Below are 21,805 nucleotides of genomic sequence, written 5' to 3'. Positions count from 1 at the left end.
CCCAACTTCTTTCTTTATGCTCATTATCCCAATTAATTTTGAATCATTAATATAAAAGCTAATTTTATAATAATAATTGTCATTAATATACATATATTTGTATGGGCATTACATATTCAAATATCTGGGTAGTTGCGTAAGCACATTTGTTTTGAATTCAGGGAAGTTGCAATCTCTATATTCTTTTCTGCCTTTTCATCTGAAATATTGTTTCTTAATATTTTCTCTTTTGCATTTATATATCAAGAATGAAGTGCTTTCTTTCATGTGGCTTTATCCCGTTTTAAAAGGCTGTTCTAAAATTCCTGATTTTCCTGGCTGCCTCAGGATCAGCTCACAGGATGTTGCTTTTAGGTTAGTTACAAATAAAATTAACCATACTTGGTATAAATACAGCAAAGAAGTGTGAACATCAGAATACAGAAAACACTAGAACTCAAAACTCAAGTATATTCAGAATAAAAGCTTTGGAATTAGCTTTGCATTTGTTTGTAACTCTAAACATATGTGCAAAATTGGATAAAATATATGTAAATATGTTGAACTTTTAAAAATATGTAAACTTTTTAAAGAATTTGTTTCCTTTTAAGTTTCCTTGATCTCTCTGTATTCTATTTTCTGCATTCAGTATTCAGTATCACTATTAATAAATGCATGTATAAGCTCTTAATCTATTATGTACATATAATTAACAATAAGCATAATACCTATTTACAAAGAGCATACCTGGTAGTTTTCTGTTTCCAGATGTGCTGCTACTCGCTTCATCTGGGCAGACATTCTGAAACTACTGCACAGCATTTCTTCCACCAGATCATAGAAGCCATCTCCAGCCTCTCTTTCTAAAGAAGGCTTAAACAGAATCTCTGGGGGCATTAAGATCATCTGTGCTTGAAAAAATGGTGCAGGTTTCAATTGTTTCTCTGTGTTCTTCAGGAAGAAGTCTAAGTCATGCATTATTGCTTGAAAAAAGCCTTCCACCACGATGTCATCAATGAATTCTACATAAATCTTCCAGGCATCCAGAGCAGGATTGGCTCTGAATAGCTTCCTATTTTCCTACCAACAGACAAGTATTAATAGATCAGTATAGACAACAGTGAGTATAAAAATGAAAGCTGTTCATTTAAATAGTACATTAAAGGGGCTGCATTTGGGGGTACAACATAGAAACATTCAAATGCTTAGTTGTAGAATCTTAAGCCAGATGGCAATGACCTAAGCAGGATTTTGTAACACTTAGTTTATCTATAAAATACATTCAAAAGTCATTCTTTAAAGGAGAAATCATTACGAAGACTGCTACCTACAAATACACACAAAAACTACACTATTTCCCAAAACATCCTAGATGGATGGAGTCTGAGACTTGACCTTCCAGGCCCTCTCCTGTAAATGAGGTTCCCCCATCCAGCCAGTCGGCCGGAGAACACTGTGCTGGGGTAACCAGAGATCACTAAGTCAGCATAGGGTGATGTGCTCTAGGCCATTTTTGGGGACTTGCACTGTACTTATGTTAAAGTCCATTAACCTGGTTTAACTGATTGTCTTCAAACACAAAATTATTTTGGGCCACCCACGTATGAGCAGCTGGAGGAATAATACTAACTCAACTTGGGAAACACCGACCTAGGGAAGTCCAACCTCCTTTTGTGCTTCAATAACATCAAATTCAACTTCTACATCTCCCCATGGGTGGGTCAAGGGGCACAACAGCCCAGACCTGGACACGGTTAAGGAGACTAGAGGTTGGGCACAGTGTAGCAGGTCGAGGGACAGAGATTTGAAAAGGTCAGGTGAGCAACAAGGCTGGTTCCAGGGGTACCTTCTGAGTGGCAAAGGCTGAAGTCTATACAGGCCAGAGAATAGATGCAGAAGACAGAAGCTACTGTGACACAGAGAAAGTGTGTTAGCCACTCAATCGTGTCCGATTCTTTGTGACCCTCTGGACGACAGCCTGTCCATGGAATTTTCCTGGCAAGAATACTGCAGTGGGTTGCCATCCTTGGATCTTCCTGACCCAAGGATCAAACCCAGGTCTCCAGCATTGCAGGCAGATTTCTTTACCATCTGAGCTACCAAGGGGGACACAGAGAAAAGATGATAGCAAAACAGCTGATTATAAGGTAGATTATGCTTTCTTTGATTATTCACCACTGTGGAGATATGATCCAGGATTCAAAGGTGTGTGCTACAGGCAAGAATCAGAATTACAGAGGTGACTCTCAATCCTGATAAAGCAGGGCAGGAATTAGCAAGTTTTTGAGGGTTGTTCTTTTTTTTTTTTTTTTTTTGCGTTCTAACAAATTTAAGAACTGCTGTTTTCAGGGATGCTGTCTTTTCCACCACCCAGGTGGAAGCATTCACATCTGTGTGTTGTATATGACCCACACCGCTGGAGCTGGGCAGTACACACCCCAGACAGCTGTGCACAGCAGTCCTGTCTCCACTGCGGAAACCAGAAAGAAGTACAGAGGTCAAAGGGGTGAAAAAAATCCTCAAAGACTATCTTAAAGAGTTCAGGCTCTGCATCTTGAAGGTATAAAACAAAGACCTAAAATGCATCCAGCATCCCATTAATAGGAACGAGAACTAGAAGCCAGGCCTCCTGACTCCTCAAAGCAGGGTTCTTTGCAACACGTCACAGTAATACACCTGTGATTTCCTCACTGTTCCTACTTTCTCATATCAAGAGACTCAGTGTATATCACTACAGTGCCACTTACAAGAAGTTGTTGTAGTTTCAACAATTTACAGTATAGGGAGGAAGAGAAATAGAAGGGAGAGCTTTGGGTGACTGAATGATCACTCAGGTCCCTTCCAGACCCAATCGTCCACGGTTCTGCCCTTCTCATCATCTTAGATGCTGACTACAGACATGCACTGAGAATCGACAGCCACAAGGGCATGGCATGAAAAGGCAGAGCTTACCCACCTGCTGCTGGCTTTCCCAAAACCACACTCCTCACTGGAAGTCTGAGGACCAAGCTCAAAATGATGAGCTAATAAGAGGTGGGGCAATCATTTAAAACACAGACTACAGAAACAAGTAATTGCTTCATTTCTATTTTAAAGTTGCACTCCCTCAAACTGGAAGCTCTCCACAGTTCCTGGTGACTTCAAAGCTTCTTAGTTTTTTACTTAAAGGCATAAAGCAGAGTTTACTTACCAGTAGAAAAACTCCAAACTTACTCTGTGAGAATAACACAACAAAACCTTGCTTATAACTATTTCCAGTCATATATTGGCAACAATTTCAATGCATTTTGATCAGGATTCATAAATTTTACTGGTCTAAACCCCCAAGTCACTGTTTGGGGAGTCTACTTTTTTATTATCAAGAAAATACAATAGAAGAAGCTAATCATAACCCATCATCTGTCCTCCATGACACAGATTCTAAGGCATGAACACTCGTAAGTGTGTCCTGAAAGTCAGCATAATTCACAGTACCTTGGCAAACTAGGAATAGTCAACGGAATGAGTAAGTTAAGATACTGCTGAAAAAACTTTCTCTTTACATATCATAACATCCCTTTGATTCCCTTCAAGCCTTGTTTAGTCGCTAAGTCATATCTGACTCTTTTGAGATCCAATGGACTTGTAGCCCGCCAGACTCCTCTGTCCATGAGATTTCCCAGGCAAGAATATTGGGGTGGGTTGCCGTTTCTTTCCCCTGGGGATCTTCCCGACCCAGGGATCAAACCTGCATCTCCTACATAGGCAGGCAGATTCTTTACCATTGAGCCACCCGGGAAGCCCCAGCTACCCAGGCCTTAGGGAGAGCCTTCAGCGGGAGCATGGCCCTACCCACACCTTGATTTCACACTTTTAGCCTCCAGTCAGTGTGAGAATACAATTCAGTTGTTCTAAGACATCCATCTGTGGTACTTTGTTACAGAATTTGTTACTCTGTTACTAGCAGCCCGAGAGTGCTAACACAGGCAGTCAGCAAAGCCTTATAAGTGTTACCAGTAGGGAAAACTAATACTTCCTTAGATATTTCAGACAAACTTGCAAGTGAACAGAGTCTTTGAAACCCATATGCATTTTTCTCTTTTTTCCCCCCTATTTTGTGACACTCAGTACAGCATATCAAATGTCCCATACGTTACTTTTTAGTGAATGCATTTGCTGCTTTTCTTCACAGAATTCCAAAGCCAGTCTATGCAAAAATCTCCGCTTGGGTGGACATCTCTAACTAACATGCCCAAAGACAAATCCTGTCTTTTCTCTACAACATCTTGCTCTCCCATAGCCCTCCTCATGTCAGTAAAGGGAAACTATTTTCCCAGTGGCCCAGACCAAAAACCTCAATTTCATCTTCGACTTCTCTGTCCCCTGACTTGTCACAGAAGATATTCTTGGCTCTGCCTTCAAAATACATCCAGCACATGACTACTCTTTACCACTGTCACCCTGACCTAAGCCATCATCACCTGGATTGTAGACTCATCCCTCATGGTCTCTCTCTCTACCATCTCCTGCCTCCCATTTCACTCAACAGGGAAGGCCTATGAGCAGAGAGTCTCTGGCTGCTATTTCCCCTTAGAGCAAAACCCAAAGTTCTCAAAATGGCCTGCTGATCCTGTGTGATTTGCCCCTTAAAAGCAGGCACTCAGTTATGTCTGACTCTTTGCAACCCCAAGGACTATAGTCCGCAAGTTCCTCTGTCCATGGAATTTCCCAGCAAGAATACTGGAGTGGGTTGTCATTCCCTTCTCCAGGGGATCTTCCTGACCCAGGATGGATATCATGTCTCTTGCACTGAAGGCAGATTCTTTCCTGAGTCACCAGGGATTTGTCCTTAGTCCCTTTCAAACGTAATTATGTGCAATTATTCCCCTTGGAAATTACGCTTCAGGCAGGCTGGCTCTCTAACTGATCCTTAGATATGCTACCCATTACTGTTCAGTCCCTAAGTCGTGTGTGACTCTTTGTGACCCCATGGACTGCAGCATGGCAGGCTTCCCTGTATCCTCCATTATCTCCCAGAGTTTTCAAACTCATGTCCACTGAGTCGGTGATGGTATCCAACCATCTCATCCTCTGCCACCCCCTTCTCTTTTTGCCTTCCAATCTATCCCAGCATCAGTGTCCTTTTCTACTCTTTGCATCAAGTAGCCAAAGTATTGGAACTTCAGCTTCAATATCGGTCCTTCCAATAAATATTTGGGGTTAATTTCCTTTAGGATTGACTGGTTTGACCTCCTTGCAGTCCAAGGGACTCTCAAGAGTCTTCTCAAACACCACAGTTCAAAAGCATCAATTCTTCAGTTCTCAGCTTTCTTTATAGTCTCACTCTCTCATCCATACATGACTACTGGAAAAACCATAGCTTTGACTAGACAGACCTTTGTTGGTAAAGGAATGTCTCTGCTTCTTAATATGCTGTCTAGGTTGGTCATAACAATTCAAAAACATCAGTTCTTCAGCACTCAGCTTTGTTTATGGTCCAACTCTCACATCGGTATATAACTACTGGAAAAACCAGAGCTTTGACTCTGAGACCTTTGTTGGCAAAGTGATGTCTTTGCTTTTTAATACACTGACCGGGTTTATCATTGCTTTGTCACACGACCGATACTCCTGTAGCTTTTGTACTTTGATACTAGAACATCCTTCTTTTGTTTTCCACATAGTGCTTTCCTTTTCAGTTCTCAGCAGAAATGCTACCTCAGTAAAGAGGTCCTTCTAACCACCTCAAATACAACGTCCACCCTGCCTGCCACTGAGTCTCTCTCTTGCCATCTCTGTTTATTTTTCACCCCTGCTCCTATGATCAACTGAGGTACTATTATATATTTTTTATTTTCTCTTTCTCTATTCCCTGACAAGGGTGTATGGTTTAAGAAACAAGAGTCTTTTTTCGTTTGCTTTGCTTTCTGTCTTCTGTTCTTTGCTCTTGCTTTATTTTGTATCTTCTCCTACCTTGATAACTCTGGAATAGTGCCTATCACTGCTTCAAAAGCTCAAGTACTTGTTGTAAGGAGAGTAACTACCGGTGTCACCCTTAGTGGGTGGTTGAGAGGGTTACATGAGATGATGTCAACAAGATGGATGTCACACAGAGCATTTGCCCAACAGTGGTAGCTACTCACAGCATTCAAAACAGGTGATAACTATGACCAAGACAACAACCCCATTTCTAGCCTCTCTGTTTTACCAAAAGATCCCATATTCCTATCTCTTCCCTCAGACATGAGCACAGTAAGGTCTAAGAAATGACAGGCAAGTAATACAAATTCCTCCATTTTCAATGCTTAGTAAAACCATACATAAAGCTCTTTTGGGTCCAATAAAAGAGCCCTTCTGAACTATTTCAAATCCTAAAGGATGATGCTGTTAAAGTGCTGCACTCAATACGCCAGCAAATTTGGAAACCTCAACAGTGGCCCGAGGACTGGAAAAGGTCAGTTTTTATTCCAATACCAAAGAAGGGCAGTGCTAAATAATATTCAAACAATTGTGCTCATTTTCACATGCTAGCCAGGTTACGTTCAAAATCCTTCAAGCTAGGCTTCAGTAGTATGCAAATGTATAAGATGTACAAGCTGGGGCTTGAAGAGGTAGACAAACCAGAGATCAAATTGCCAACATTTGTTAGATCATGGAGAAAGCAAGGCAGTTTCAGAAAAGCAACTACTTCTGCTTCACTGACTATGCTACAGCCTTTGACTGTGTGGATCACAACAAACTGTGGAAAATTCTTTAAAAGATGGGAATACCAGACCACCTTCCCTATCTCCTGAAAAATCTGTAAGCAGGTCAAGAAGCAACAGTTAGAACCAGACATAGAACAACAGACTGGTTCAAAATGGAAAAGGAGAATGACAAGGCTGTATATTGTCACCCTGTTTATTTAACTTATATGCAGAGTACATCATGAGAAATGTCAGGCTGTGTGAATCACAAGCTGGAATCAGGATTGCCAGGAGAAATATTAACAACCTCACACATGCAGATGGTACCACCCTCATGGCAGAAAGTGAAAAGGAACTAAAGAACGTCCTGATGAAGGTGAAAGAAAAGCGTGAAAAAGCTGGATTAAAACTCAACATTCAAAAAACTAAGATCATGGCATCTGCCCCATCATTTCACAGCAAAGGGAAGGGAAAAAAAATGGAAGAAGTGATAGCTTTTATTTTCTTGGGCTCCAAAATAACTTCAGACAGTGACTATAGCCATGAAACTCACAGACACTTGTTCCCTGGAAGGAAAGCTAAGACATACCCAGACAGTGTATTAAAAAGCAGAGACATCACTTTGCCAACAAAGTCCGTACAGTCAAAACTATGGTTTTTGCAGTAGTCATGTATGGATGTGAGAGTTGGACCATAAAGAAAGCTAAGAGCCAAAAAAGTGATGCTTTCAAACTGTGGTGCTGGAGAAGACTCTTGAGAGTCCCTTGGACTGCTAGGAGATCCAACCAGTGTATCCTAAAGGAAATCAACCCTGAATATTCAATGGAAGCACTGATGCTGAAGCTCCAATACTTTGGCCACCTGATGCAAAGAGCTGACTCACTGGAAAAGACCCTGAAGCTGGGAAAGATTGAGGGCAGGAGGAGAAGGGGACTACAGAGAATGAGATGGTTAGACAGCATCACTGACTCAATGCACATGATTTTGAGCAAAGTCTGGGAGACAGTGAAGGACAGAGGGAAGACTGGTGTGCTACAGTCCATGGGGTTGCAGAGTCGGAAAGGACTAAGTGACTGAACAAAAGAAACAAACTTAATGAAAGGAGCTGCTATAAACTTTGAAGCCTTAAAAGCAAGTATGGCTGGGGGGCTTGGTAACTTCCTGTTGGTCCAGTGGGTAAGGATTCGCTTTCCAATGCAGGGGACACAGGCTCCACCCGTGGTCAGAGAACTAAGATCCCAGCATCGCACAGCAACTACGAGCCTGAACACTAACTACTGAGTCTGCACACTCTGGTGCCTGCACAACACAACTCCAGAGAAGCCCACATGCTACAGGGAAGATCCTACATGTTGCAAGTAAGACCTGGTGCAGCAAATAAACAAATAGAAATTAAAAAAGAAAAAGGCAAGTACCTCAACCAAGTTGTGTATCTTGCAGCCGTCTTCCCGGATTCGCTTGTATTTTTTCGTAAATAATTCACTCTTGTCCTCCCAAGTCATGGTGGTCTCCCGCCTGTGTTCTCTCCTGGGAAGGAGCGGGCACTCGGCCCAAGCCCGCAGGGTCTGCTGGATCACTCTGACGTTATTCTGCGCACGCTCCACTCTGCGCTCCAGCTCTGAGGTGGCCATCCTTACCCTCTTGATATCCTCCCAGCAGTCATCCTGCCATGTCAGCGATGTGGCGGCTGCCTGCAGTTCCTCATCCACCGTCCTCAGCTCGTCCTCAATCAGGGGGTATTCAACTTCCAGAAGAGTCTGTTTCAGCTTATTATATCCGTGCACAAGAAGTTCAAGATTTCCAATGTACTGAGCAAAAGAAAACCCCGAAACAAAAAGCACCACATATGTTACAGCTGCTTTCTCTTGGAGCCATGAAAGTATCATAGGTCTACATGTTAATAATTAAAATTCCAACTATTTCTTTTCAAAATCTGCCCCAATATCTGAAAACACAGACCTTTAAGAGAGTGTTTCTTTTTTTGAAGATGGTGAAGGCTGAATCTGGTATGTCTGATTTCTTCAACATCAAAAGGTATTTCACTTCTCTTAATACGGCCACTAGCTATTAAAAGAAAAGCAAGAATTATTACATATTTTAAGGATATCCATCTAGTTAAAGCTATGGTTTTTCCAGTAGTCATGTATGGATCTGAAAGTTGAAAATTAAAGAAAGCTGAATGCCAAAGAACTGATGCTTTTGAACTGTGGTGTTAGAGGAGACTCTTGAGAGTCCCTTGGACTGCAAAGAGATTCAACCAGTCCATCCTAAAGGAAATCAGTCCTGAATACTCATTGGAAGGACTGATGGTAAAGTTGAAACTCCAACACTTTGGCCACCTGATGTGAAGAACTGATTCACTGGAAAAGATCCTGATGCTGGGAAAGACTGAAGGCAGGAGGAGAAGCGGATGACAGAGGATGAGATGGTTGAATGGAATCAGACTCAATGGACATGAGTTTGAGCAAGCTCTGGGAGTTGGTGATGGACAGGGAGGCTTGGGGTGCTGCAGTCCATGGGGTCACAAAGAGTCAGACATGACTGAGTGACTGAACTGAACTGACTGAAGGATACCATTCTATTTTAACACAAGTTAACATCAAAATGCTTGTAATTTCATCAGTGATTATCATATTTTCAAACTGTCAGGGCAGAGAGGTTTTTGTTTCTTATGCTTTTTCAAAGCAATAATGATACATTCCATATGACATAGAAGTATATAACTAATAAAGGTAGATAAGTTACTTACAAAACAGAAAGAGACTCACAGACTTAGAAAATGAACTTATGGTTGCCAGGGGGAAGGAATAGTTAGGGAGTTTGGGAAGTTCAGGTACCCACTGCTATATTTACAATAGATAAGCCTACTGTATAGCACACAGAACTCTACTCAGTTATGTACCATCCTGGATGAGAGGGGGTTTTGGAGGAGGATGGACACATATATATGTAGAGCTAAGTCCCTTCGCTGTTCATCTGAAACTATCACAACATTGTTTATTAGCTATACACCAATACAAAATTAGTTTAAAAAAGTAATAATATAGGCAGAAATCACTGGTTGTGGCTCACTGTCAGAGAAAAAATTCAAGCAACATCTACATGAAGGTCTGAAATGGAAGGCCATAAATGGACCTCGACCTTTTCCCAGCACTGTTAGTTCTGTTATAATGCTTATTTTGAAAACGTGACATCATTATATACCAGAGAGGAATTTGAGTATGCCACAAGTTTTGTCTTTGCTTATCTGCAGATTTATCCACAAGAAATGCTACATAAATGCTAAAAACTGCGCCCAAGTAAACTGAAGGTTTTATTAGGAAGACAAAATTTTCACACGCACACCTCATAAACATCCACTGCCATTTACACGTGAGTGATGACACACACCCATCCACTGCTGGTGGCAGGACTTTTGTCTGGTTTCAAATGACCCTCCTTCCCCCACTTCACAGTAACACACAAGTCGTAACGTACTTCTGAACAAACTTCGTGTCTTTGTCAGGAGAAAGTGTCAGTTCATTGGAGAATTTATCTATTACCTAGCCATTTAAAATGTATAAAAAAGTATGCTACCCTTTCTCCTGGTTTTGTTTCTGCTTTTTTCTTATTAGAGTATAGTTGCTGTGCAATGTTATATAAGTTACCGGTGTACAGTATGTTCACACTTTTTAAAGGTTATGCTTCATTTGTAGTTATTGTAAAGCATTTGCTGTATTCCCCACTTTATACAACATATATCCTTGTAGCTTATGTTATACCTAAGAGTTCGAATCTTTTAACCCCTTACCCCTGGCTTGTCCCACCCCTTCCCTCTCCCCAGTAGTAACCACTCGCTTGTTTTCTGTATCTGTGAGTCTGTTTCCTTTTGTTATATTCACTCACGTGCTATATTTTTTAGATTCCCCATATAAGTGATACCACACACAGTTATTTGTTGTTCTGTCTGACCTTTATTTTTGATTATCACTGACAAAGCTTTTGAGCACTGTGCCCTGGCCCTCACATTCCCCTCAGTCCTGCACTTTTTATGTGCAGTCTTTCACTGTGAAGTGATTTTCAGGAACGCATATGTCATGTCAGAGCAGAACTGACTGTAGCCTTAATTCAAGGTTCTGAGGAAGAGACCACGCAACACGCTTTAGAAGGTAATCCAACTGACTTCCTCAGGTTGTCACTCCATGGTTTAACTAGTGCACTACATTTTGTGTGTTTATAATCCCTTGTGGCAGAATTGTAGGGATTATCTCCAAAACATCTCAGAAATTCATTTTTTATAAATTGGTTTTATGCGATCAGAAGGTAGAGAAAATCCTCAGTTCTCCAGGTTATACATTTATACACATGTCTTGAGGTTAATAAGAAAAATTAGGTGATGCTATTCTTTGTAGTATTTCAGAAAATGAATCAGAACTTGGGTACAGCCTGTGACTATTAAAGTCAGTGAGACTCCTATATAGTTTTCCTTCTGTCTGAAGAACTTTATAACATTTCTTGCAAGGTAACATTTCTGGCAACAAATTCCTTCAATTTTTGTTTGAGAAAGTATTTCTCTTTCACTCGTGAAGGATAATTTCACAGGGTACAGAATTCTAAGTTGGTGCTTTGCTTTTGTTTTTTCCCTTTAACACTTCAGATACTTCACTGAACTCTCTTCTTGATTTCTTGCATGGTTTCTGAGATGTCAGATGCAATTCTTACCTCTGCTCCTTTATAAATGAAGTGTCCCCCCCTCCCATCTTCTTTCAGAATGTTTCTATTTTTGACTTTCTGAAGTTTGAATATGATTGTGGGGAGGGGATTTATCCTGCTCGGTGTTCTCTGAGCTTCCTGGATCTGTACTTTGATGTCTAACATTAATCGGGGAAAATTCTCAGTCATTATTGCTTCAAACATTTCTTCTGTCCCTTTCTATCTTCTCCTCTGGTATTTCCATTATAGCCATCATACTTTTGTAGTTGTCCCACAGTTCTTGGATAGTCCGTCCTGTTCTGTTCTGTTCTGGGAATTTTTTCCTCAGTCTTTTTTCTCTTTATTTTTCAGTTTTGGAAGTTTCTAGCATCATATCCTCAAGCTCAAAGCTCTTTCCTTGGCATGTCCAGTCTACTAATGAGCCCATCAAAGGCATCCTTCATGTCTGTTACAGTGGGTTTGATCTCCAGCATTTCTTTTTCATTCTCTCTTAGAATTTCCATCTTTCTCTTTACATCATCTGGTTTGGCATATTGTCTACTTTTCCAATTAAGGCTCTTAACATATTAGTTGTAGGTTTCTAAATTCATAATCTGATAATTCCAACATTTCCACCATATCTGATTCTGGTTCTGATGCTTAGCCTCCTCAAAATGTGTTTTTGCCTTTCAGAATGCCTTGTAAACTTTTATTGAAAGGTAGACAAGATATACGAGGTAGACAGGATACATTGCAGTCAACAGACCTTTAGTGATGTGAGAGTAAGGTTTGGGGTAGGGAAGGGTTGCATAATCCTGCTATCAGGTCTCAACTTTTTGGTGAGCTGGTGGACCATGCCCTTCACCAGTGCTTCTCGGTTCTCACTCCCCACCCATAGGTGGGATAGCATAGCTAGAGTGGCCTGGAGTTGGCACTTTCCTTCCCCCAGGTAGGCCAGGCCCTGGGAAGACAGCTTCTCCTCAGAGCAGACCTTGTTGAGAAGAACAGAAGTCTCTGGCACGTTTCAAAGTGGTCCTTTCCTTTCCTCCTGCCGGAAGTATTTTCCTCCAGGATTCACTGGAGGAGCTTCCCTGATAGCTCAGTTGGTAAAGAATCCACCTGCAATGCAGGAGACCCCAGTTCGATTTCTGGGTGGGAAAGATCTGCTGGAGAAGGGATAGGCTACCCACTCCAGTATTCTTGGGCTTCCCCTGTGGCTCAACTGGTAAAGAATCCACCTGCAATGCGGGACACCTGGGCTGGGAAGATTCCCTGGAGAAGGGAAAGGCTACCCACTCCAGTATTCTGGCCTGGAGAATTCCAAGGACTGTATAGTCCACAGGGTCGCACAGAATCAGACATGACTGAGCAACTTTCACTTTCACTATTCACTGCAGATGAGTGAGGACCTGGTGGAGCTCCAGGAAGTAAAAAACTCCCAGAAACGTAAGCTCCACCTCCAGTGACTGGGCACCCCTGAAGTTTAGGATGTGTTTTTGCTTTCTCTTACCAAGTTTCAGTTGTCATAATTAAGTGTACTATATGTTGATTTGATACATTTATATGTTGCAATGTGACTATCACTGTGGTGCTCACTAACAGCTGTATCATGTCACATAATTATCATTCCCTTTTTTTTTTTTTTTTTTTGTGGCAGGAACAATTATGATCTAGTCTCTTGGCAACTCTGAAGTTTATGACTCGGTATTATTGACCATAATCACTATGTGATGCATTACCTCTCCCACCTGAAGTTTTCAGCTCTCAGACTTGTCCACACTGAGCCTCCAGCAATTTGTCGATTACAGGTTAGGTTTCCCTACACTGGTGCTGGCTCCCAAGGCTATGGTTTTTCCTGTGGTCATGTATGGATGTGAGAGTTGGACTGTGAAGAAGGCTGAGCGCTGATGAATTGATGCTTTTGAACTGTGGTGTTGGAGAAGACTCTTGAGAGTCCCTTGGACTGCAAGGAGATCCAACCAGTCCATTCTGAAGGAGATCAGCCCTGGGATTTCTTTGGAAGGAATGATGGTAAGCTGAAACTCAGTACTTTGGCCACCTCATGTGAAGAGTTGACTCACTGGAAAAGACTCTGATGCTGGGAGGGATTGGGGGCAGGAGGAGAAGGGGACGACAGAGGATGAGATGGCTGGATGGCATCACTGACTCGATAGACGTGAGTCTGAGTGAACTCCGGGAGTTGGTGATGGACAGGGAGGCCTGGCGTGCTGCAATTCATAGGGTCGCAAAGAGTTGGACACGACTGAGCAACTGATCTGATCTGATCTGATGTTTTGTTTTTAAATTAACTATATTTATGTATAATTTATATATAATAAAATGTACCCATTTTAAGTAAAAAAATACATAAATAAAAAATAAAGTCAGTGAGACTAATTTTCTCACCTCCTAGGCATAAAGTTGGACTACCATGAGACAGGGCCAGAAAACATAAGCCAGAAAAAAACTGATCAAAGACTATTGATTCTGTTCAATTAAACTGACATCTATTGAATGTTATCAAGTGCCAAATACTATGTTAGACACACAAACACAAAGATGAAATACGATGGACCTGACTCTCAAGTAACTCATTATCCAGTCAAGTGGAAGTAGTAAATAAATAATTACAAGACAAAATAAGAAAATAATTGATATAAAATTTGGTAAACAAATCTTTAAAGGAGACATAAAGAAGCTGTTTTAAGTTACAGTCCTCATAGCTCTGACATTTTCCCAAAATAAAATATTTATAAATGACTGGAGGTATTAGGCATACACTTATAATAAAAAGGGCATTTGTAAAACATTTTAAAAACATTAAACCCTACCTTTGGGTCAAAGTTGACACTGAGAAGACCACTTGTGGCACTGAATTTAACTAAGGGCTGATTCAAATTAAATTCACAGATTTCATTCACATTGCTTTTCCATTCATTATAGATATGATCTTCAAATTGGTTCAGCAAAGTTGTCATCTCAACATACTTCTGATAAACCAAGGTATCATCAGGACTTTCCAAGAATCTGTAGGAATATGGTTTTTCCATATATTAGAGAGGCTTCAGCTTAATTACTTTATAATAATACACACTAGAAAATGTAACACTATAAACCAGGAAGAAAACCAATAAAGGTCAAACAATGCTTCTTCCCAGTCTTTGTTTAAAAAAGATAGTTATAAAATAAATGGAATGCCAAACATTTAAATCAAATAGCAACAGGTTGTCAATCCCTATCCCTACAAAGAAAAGAGAAAGATATAAAAGTCTGCAAAAAAAAAAAAAAAAAGGAATGCTAGTTATTGGAGAAAGGAAAAACAGTAACAAAAATTATCAGCATATTTTGGATGAAATGGAAAAGTGAAAAGGAAAAAAAAGACCCAAAACATAGAAATATAGGAAGTTCTAAGTCCTATTAAGCATACTCCAAACCATGGGAATAAATCCCTCTCAACAAGCCAGACAATGACAAGAGTTAAATAAGGCAATAAGCACTAAAATGAAGAGCTCACCACTCTATATCAAAATTGCCTGTGTCACAGGGATAGTGTTACCAGGAAAGCCCAACTACTTACAGATAACGGAGAGATGCAAAGTTTGACCAAAACATCTGAAGTCGGTCAAGAACCTCTTTAGCCCATTTGATATTTCCTGAAGTAAATGGCATATTCTTGTTAAGAACTACATTTCCTTGTTCAATCTGCAAATTGATATTGTGGTGAAGAGGAAGAAAGGGAACATTTAATGAGAGTACACTCCAACCTTGTGAACAATTGCTCATTTTGGCACTTTTACAGAATAAATACATAAAGCACATGTGCTAAGTAACTTGGTTGGTAGAAGAGTTAAGGTCCTAAAGCAGATTATTCATATCCATAGGAAACCAGTTAAATAAAAGCATAACAACTTCAGTGCCTGTATCTCACCTTTAGGTATCACTCAGTGTAGTTCTACTTGACACCCTGACCCACAATATGATGCTGTGAATGTGCCAGACTTTATCCCCCCACTCACCTGTCTGATGTGTTCATTATACAATTGCTTACACATATCCAACTCTGCACTGAACATGTGCACAAGTGTGCTGTAATGTGGGCTGAAAATTTCCATGACAACTGGTTTCTCAAGAAAATTCCCAAATACGGTCAAAAGCTATAAAAAAAATCAAAGTGAAAGAAAGGTTAACCACCATAGGCTGTTAATACAAATACTCAGTTCACTATTTCCCCCATTAAACCTCCTCCATGACTAGATACAGAGCAAACATTTAGATCTATGCAAGTATCCTGCAAGGTCTCCAAATCGAAAACACATCTTTGCATCTCACTAAAATTTCTACACATCCAATAAAGCAAATTCTAAATGTAAAGCAGTTTCCCTTCCTCACCAGAAAGTGAAGAGTCAGAAACGAACCTCTGTTAGCAATCCCTGATCACAGCTGACACTATTACTTCCTGTTGGGCACCAGGAAATGTAGAAGATGCTTTGCAGATTTAAGAACAGAAGCAAGACTGTATACTTTTTATTTGCTCTTCTCTCCTACATACTGGACTGCAAAGAGATCAAACCAGTCAATCCTAAAGGAAATCAACCCTGAATATTCACTGAAAAGACTGATGCTGAAGCTCCAATCCTTTGGCCACCTGATGTGAAGAACTGACTCACTGGAAAGGACTCTGATGCTGGGAAAGATTACGGGCAGTAGGAGAAGGGACAACAGAGGATGAAATGGTTAGATGGCATCCCCAACTCAATGGACATGAATCTGTGCAAACTCCAGGAGATAATATAGGACAGGGGAGGCTGGTGTACTGCAGTCTATTGGGTTGCAAAGAGCTGGACATGAGTTAGCAACTGAACCACAACCTACACATATACCCTTTGAAATAAGAATATCCATACTGAGGACCTCCAGGTCACACAATAATAATCATTACAGTTACCCTGTGATAGACGATGAAGGAAAAGAATGTGAAAAAAGAATGTGCATATATATATATGTATGTATAACTGAAACACTCTGCTATACAGCAGAAATTGACAACATTGTAAATCAACTATACCTTCAGTAAAATAAATTCTAAATACATAGTTATACTGGAAGCATCAGTCACAGGGACTGTCCTGTCTATGCCCACGCGTGTTTTGTACCACAGGAACCAGGCCCCCCCAAAGCAGCAGCTGGTGCAGCAGTAGCGACCTGTTCCAATGACACCCACTCCACAGGCGGACGGTTCCTTCAGTGTCAGAGTCGTAGTTGAAACCTACGCTTTGAGATAATCAGATTCTTTCTCAGAAAAAGAATTAGGGCATGGCAGGTTGAACCAATGCCAGTAAAATTATCAGTGAAGACAAATCACAGTTGAGCCTTGAACAAAATGACCTTCAACTGCATGGATCTACTGTTACACAAAATTTTATCAATAAAGACACTGGAAAAGTTTTATGGAGATTTGAGACAATTTGAAAAGACTCTCAGATAAACCATGTTGCCAAAAAATATCAAAAATTTAAGATGCATCATGAATGCATTAAATATATGTAGATACTAGTCTATCCTTACAGAGATATAAGGATCTATTTAATATAAAAATGTGTAGTCTTCTGTTTTATAACTTTGCTTTCAAAAAATTACATTACCAAACAGTATACCTCTCTCATAACTGAAGAAATTGCCTATCAGCCTATCACCAGTTTTAAATAACAATGTTACCAATATCATATTATGAATATGACTGTAATACTCTATGCCATAAAAATTTCATCATAATTCAGTTATTAGTACATAGGCTAGGTTATTGTGGGACAGTCCTGTCAATTGCTCTAGGATACCAGAAAACAATCATGCTGAAAAAAAGAAGCAATAATTCAATCACTGATAAAATGCAGCAATCATGAATTCATTTTTGCTGCTTCATTTTATCAATGTATGAATCACACATGTAAAGAAATATGAATTTCTTTTTCATATTATCTTTTCAGTTTTTTTTTATGTCTAATGTTGGTAATACATGTGTGTACCATGTAAGAAGATATTGATATAGGTACACAATACCGATGCAGGTATTGACAGATGATTCATCTTGTAGAGACGACAAACTCAAAAAATCAACAGAACACAGTCCTGTAAGCGTGTTTTTTCTTCCTTATGATTTTTCTTAATAACTCTTCTTTCTAGCTTACTTTCTTGTAGGAATACATTATACAATACATATAACACACGAACTGTGTATCCTTTGACCACTCATTATTGCAAAGCTTCTGGTCAAAACTAGCCTATTCTTAGTTAAGTCTGAGGGGAACCAAAAGTTAAACACTGATTTTCAACTATGAAGGGGATCAGCATTGTTCAAGGATCAACTGTCCTAGCAAGCAGGGGAAGCCAATGAGTACAGGGACAGAAAAAGCAGACATGTGAACCAAAACACCATCACACACCCAGCAAGCTGCTGAGTGTAAGCCCACAATTCCTGTTGATTGGTTATGGAGCCCTCAGATTTTAAACTAATCTTGACCAACCACGAGTTTTCACAAAGCTTAGGGGTCTGGTGAGGCTAACTTTGGTTTTCTATTGTCCTCCTGTCTTTTTTTCTAATCTGTGGGGATTCTTCTGTGCATCAGTGTGAGACAGCTTTCTTTGCAAGAAAAATAATGTAGTAAAAATGCATATTTTTATAAAAGCAATGTTTACAGAACGCTGACTAGGTGCCCAGGCACTGTATTTTAAGGGAGTTAAAAATGCTGTTCTCACATGCTCCAGATAAAGAAACTGAGTTGCGGGCAGGGGACGACTTGCCCGAGTTGGCAGAGCTAAGACAGAGTCATCACTTGACACTGGCGCTGAGCGGTCTGGCGCCGGGGCAGCCTCGGCTACCTTGTGCGGCCTCCCATCAGCCCAGGTGCCACTTAAAACTGTTCTTTTGTTAGTTACTTACTCTGTGTGGGCTTCAGAAAATGTTAGTTATTAGGCCTGTTCCATAGATACTTTCTTTGAAATAAAAAGAAGTATTTCCTCAAAATAACTAAGTATCATCAAGGTGGCAGAAAACTATATACCAAGATTCCTGCCCTGTTAGTGATGTGACATGGCTAAAGATAGAGCTTTGTTATTCCTCTCAGAACTACACTAATGGGTGTATCCCCAAAATTGCTGTTGTTAAAAAGCAGCATCACTGTAAACATTTTGTAAAGATTTCCTAAAAACTACTCACTATAAAAAAAATCAACACAAAGAAAAAAATTATACAAACAGAAATGGAGATCTAACCATATCTTTGAGGCAATTGAAATAAACACATGCTGGCCTTTTTTCTAGTAATATCAATTAGAACTACTGTAAAACTGTTGGTGGGAAAGAAATTGGTGCAGCCGCTATGAAGAAAAGTGTGGAGATTCCTTAGGAAGAGGGAGAGGGTGGGACGGTTTGGGAGAATGGCATTGAAATACGTATAATATCATATATAGAAAGAGTCGCCAGTCCAGATTCGATGCACGATACTGGATGCTTGGGGCTGGTGCACTGGGACAACCCAGAGGGATGGTATGGGGAGGGAGGAGGGAGGAAGGTTCAGGATGGGGAACACATGTATACCTGTGGCGGATTCATTTCGATGTTTGGCAAAACCAATACAATATTGTAAAGTTTAAAAATAAAATAAAATTAAAAAAATTAAAATAAAATAAAATGAAAAAAAAAACCAAGAAAAAAAAATCTACAAATACAGCTACCATATGATCCAGCAATCCCACTCCTAGGCATATATCCAGGGAAAACCATGGCTCAAAAGAATGCATGCGCCCCAGTACTCACTGTAGCACTATTCACAATAGCCAAGACTTGGAAGCAACCTAAACGTCCATTGACAGATGACAGATAAAGAAGATACTGTATGCATATAATGGAATATTACCCAGCCATAAAAATAATGAAATAATGCTATTTGCAGCAACATGTAATCATCATACAAAATCAAGTTAGTTAGAGAAAGACAAATATGTGATATCACTTACATGTGGAATCTAACAAATGATACCAATGAACTTACTTACAAAAAAAAAACAGACTCATGTACATAGAAAACAAAACTTAGGGTTACCAAACGGGAAACGGTGAGGGGAGGGATAAATTAGGAGTTTGAGGTTAACATACTGACATTGCTATTATAAAAAAAAATAATCAACGACATGTTGTTTAGCACAGGAAACTATACTCAGTATCTTGTAATAATCTATAAAAGAATTTTAAAAAGAATATATATGTATATATGTGTAAAACCAAACCACTTTGCTGACCACCTGTAACTAACACATTGTAAATCAACTATATTTCAATATAAAGTACTGTAGAAACTACTAAATATTTAAACTCCGCTTGGTTAGTTGCCACTGAGCAAAATGCAAAGTATTAACTTTTCTTCTTACAACCACTGTTCTGTTACATTTGGACTTTATGTTAACATTCTGAAGCAAAAATGGCCTTAAAGGTTTCATAAAGAATTGGACTCTAACTACAGTAAGGAAACACACCTATTTCACAGCGTCCTCTTTCAAACCCTTTTTATGTCAACTACAACTGAAACGATACTAGAAGCTTCCCAGCCACATCTCATTTTGCCCAGCTGACGTGCTTAGTGGAACTTAACTCCAAGTGTAAAATAGGAAAGAGAGAGAAAATATTTTGGGGGGAGGTAGTAAAGCCAGAAATTAGTAGTTAAAGTCTTAACTTTTAAAGCAGTACATATTACCTTAATTTTTCAACATCGCAGATAAATAAAAATTATCTTCCAGGATGAGAATAAAGGTCATTTGAACTTCTGGTTTCCTTGTCACATCAGCGCTAAGAGCTTTTTTATGAAGACAACAGATTCTGTCCTTCATATCAATCTCGAAAGAGTCAAGACTGATACTCAATACATGCTTCCTTCCTAAATATTCCATTAGAGGTCTGTAAGGTTTACCTTGATTTTCTTCTACTTCTCGGTTTCATTATGCAATATTTATGTTTTTCCTAAATTTGTCTCTTTTTCAGATTTTTTTAAATCTATTGCCGTATGAACCACATACACTTCACAATTTTCTAGTGTTCTGTTATTTCACCTAAAGACTTTTCTCAATACTTACCCTACATACTTCAGTCTCCATGTAGAGATACTGTAAATTTTAAAAAGCCTTCCATCAGCATTTTGTTTTAATGTTTATTGAATGCTAACTCTGCCACAGTTTTATACTGTTGGCTTTCAGGGCCCTTCCTGCTCATGGCTTTGCTGGGTCCTGGTCTTTAGAGTCTGCAGGTATTTACTCCCCAGGACACAACAGTAACTGGGCAGAGTTCATCAACCTGGACCTATAGTAGAAATAATTTTCTCCTTAAATACACAACCCTGTCATTTTTTTCCTTCTGCCACGACTCTTGCTGCAGTTTATCTCCATCTGCGTGTCATTGCAGGACTGTGACAACCAGTCAGCCCTGCTAATGTCACAGTTATTAAGTGGCTGCTTTATATAAAGGATTGCAAAAGGTGAGCTAAATATAACAAAAGCTCTAAGATGATGCCCCACCCCTGGAGAGCTTATAAGGGCAGCAGCTTATGCTGTGTTTTTCAGTAGACAAGGTACAAATATGCTGAGAATCAAAGAAACAATACATGACAGTGAAGAGATAAAACTGTTAAGAAAAATAATTGGCATGTGAAAACAGAATCCATATGAATGCCTGTGAGAAAAGAGAAAAGGTAGGAGCCTCTGTAATTCAGATTTTCCTCCACATTCTTTCTTGCCATGATTTCCGAAAGTCTGAAAGGAAGTCCAGTAACAGAGAATATGATAGACTAGTGCATAGCCACTAAAAATGGCATTGTTGAAATCTGTTATTAAAGTAAAAATATTTATGATTCACTGCTTCTTGAAAAGGCTACAAAAAGATTGCAGAGTTCAGAATATGTCATTTTTCGCAGAGAGAAATATGTATGCATATCTAGTCAAAGAAAAGGTCTGGCAGTATTAAAAACCACAGTAACTTCTGAGAGATGGCATGACGGGTGGTATTATTTTATAACAACAGGCTACATATTTCAGCTGGCGGCATCTCAGTTTCATCCAAGGGCTCATAACAGAGAACCCTGGGCCCTGTGACTTCCCTGTGTTAAAACGGTTGACGGCGTTAGAAGACACTAGCAGCTTAACCACCATCTGACCAATTTATTTGAATTTTAAGATCAAAATCAAGCAATTATCTCTGACAAAGTCTGGGTCTGTTATTTTGTTTTGCACTGCAATCTTCAATGAATTGTGTCCACAATTCTCTAGCTGTTTCCACTGACACGGAGTCCTCATTCCACTTTGGGGATGTCATCTAAGTTTACACTTTACAGATTCTCTTCTTTGACAAGCAAGTTCGACTATTCATACACTATACTGTATTTCATCAGTTCTATGATAAACATTCGGAGAAGGCAATGGCACCCCACTCCAGTACTCTTGCCTGGAAAA

The 21,805-nt window shown here is 39.7% G+C and overlaps 1 protein-coding gene across 1 annotated transcript in view; it reads right to left on the bottom strand.

Annotated features, from left to right (window-relative positions):
• The window catches only part of DNAH11 (dynein axonemal heavy chain 11), a 369,205-nt gene that overhangs the window by 308,082 nt on the left and 39,318 nt on the right, over positions 1–21,805 (bottom strand). The window contains 6 exon segments of the mRNA XM_059885820.1: positions 727–1,059; positions 8,060–8,452; positions 8,604–8,708; positions 14,147–14,342; positions 14,893–15,017; positions 15,332–15,469. Of these exon segments, the coding sequence (XP_059741803.1) occupies positions 727–1,059; positions 8,060–8,452; positions 8,604–8,708; positions 14,147–14,342; positions 14,893–15,017; positions 15,332–15,469 (1,290 nt within the window).

Source organism: Bos taurus, chromosome 4, assembly GCF_002263795.3.
Source record: "Bos taurus isolate L1 Dominette 01449 registration number 42190680 breed Hereford chromosome 4, ARS-UCD2.0, whole genome shotgun sequence".
NCBI classification, from domain to species: domain Eukaryota; kingdom Metazoa; phylum Chordata; class Mammalia; order Artiodactyla; family Bovidae; genus Bos; species Bos taurus.
Note: the sequence above shows the minus strand (reverse complement) of the source record. Positions and strands in the feature narration are given on the sequence as shown.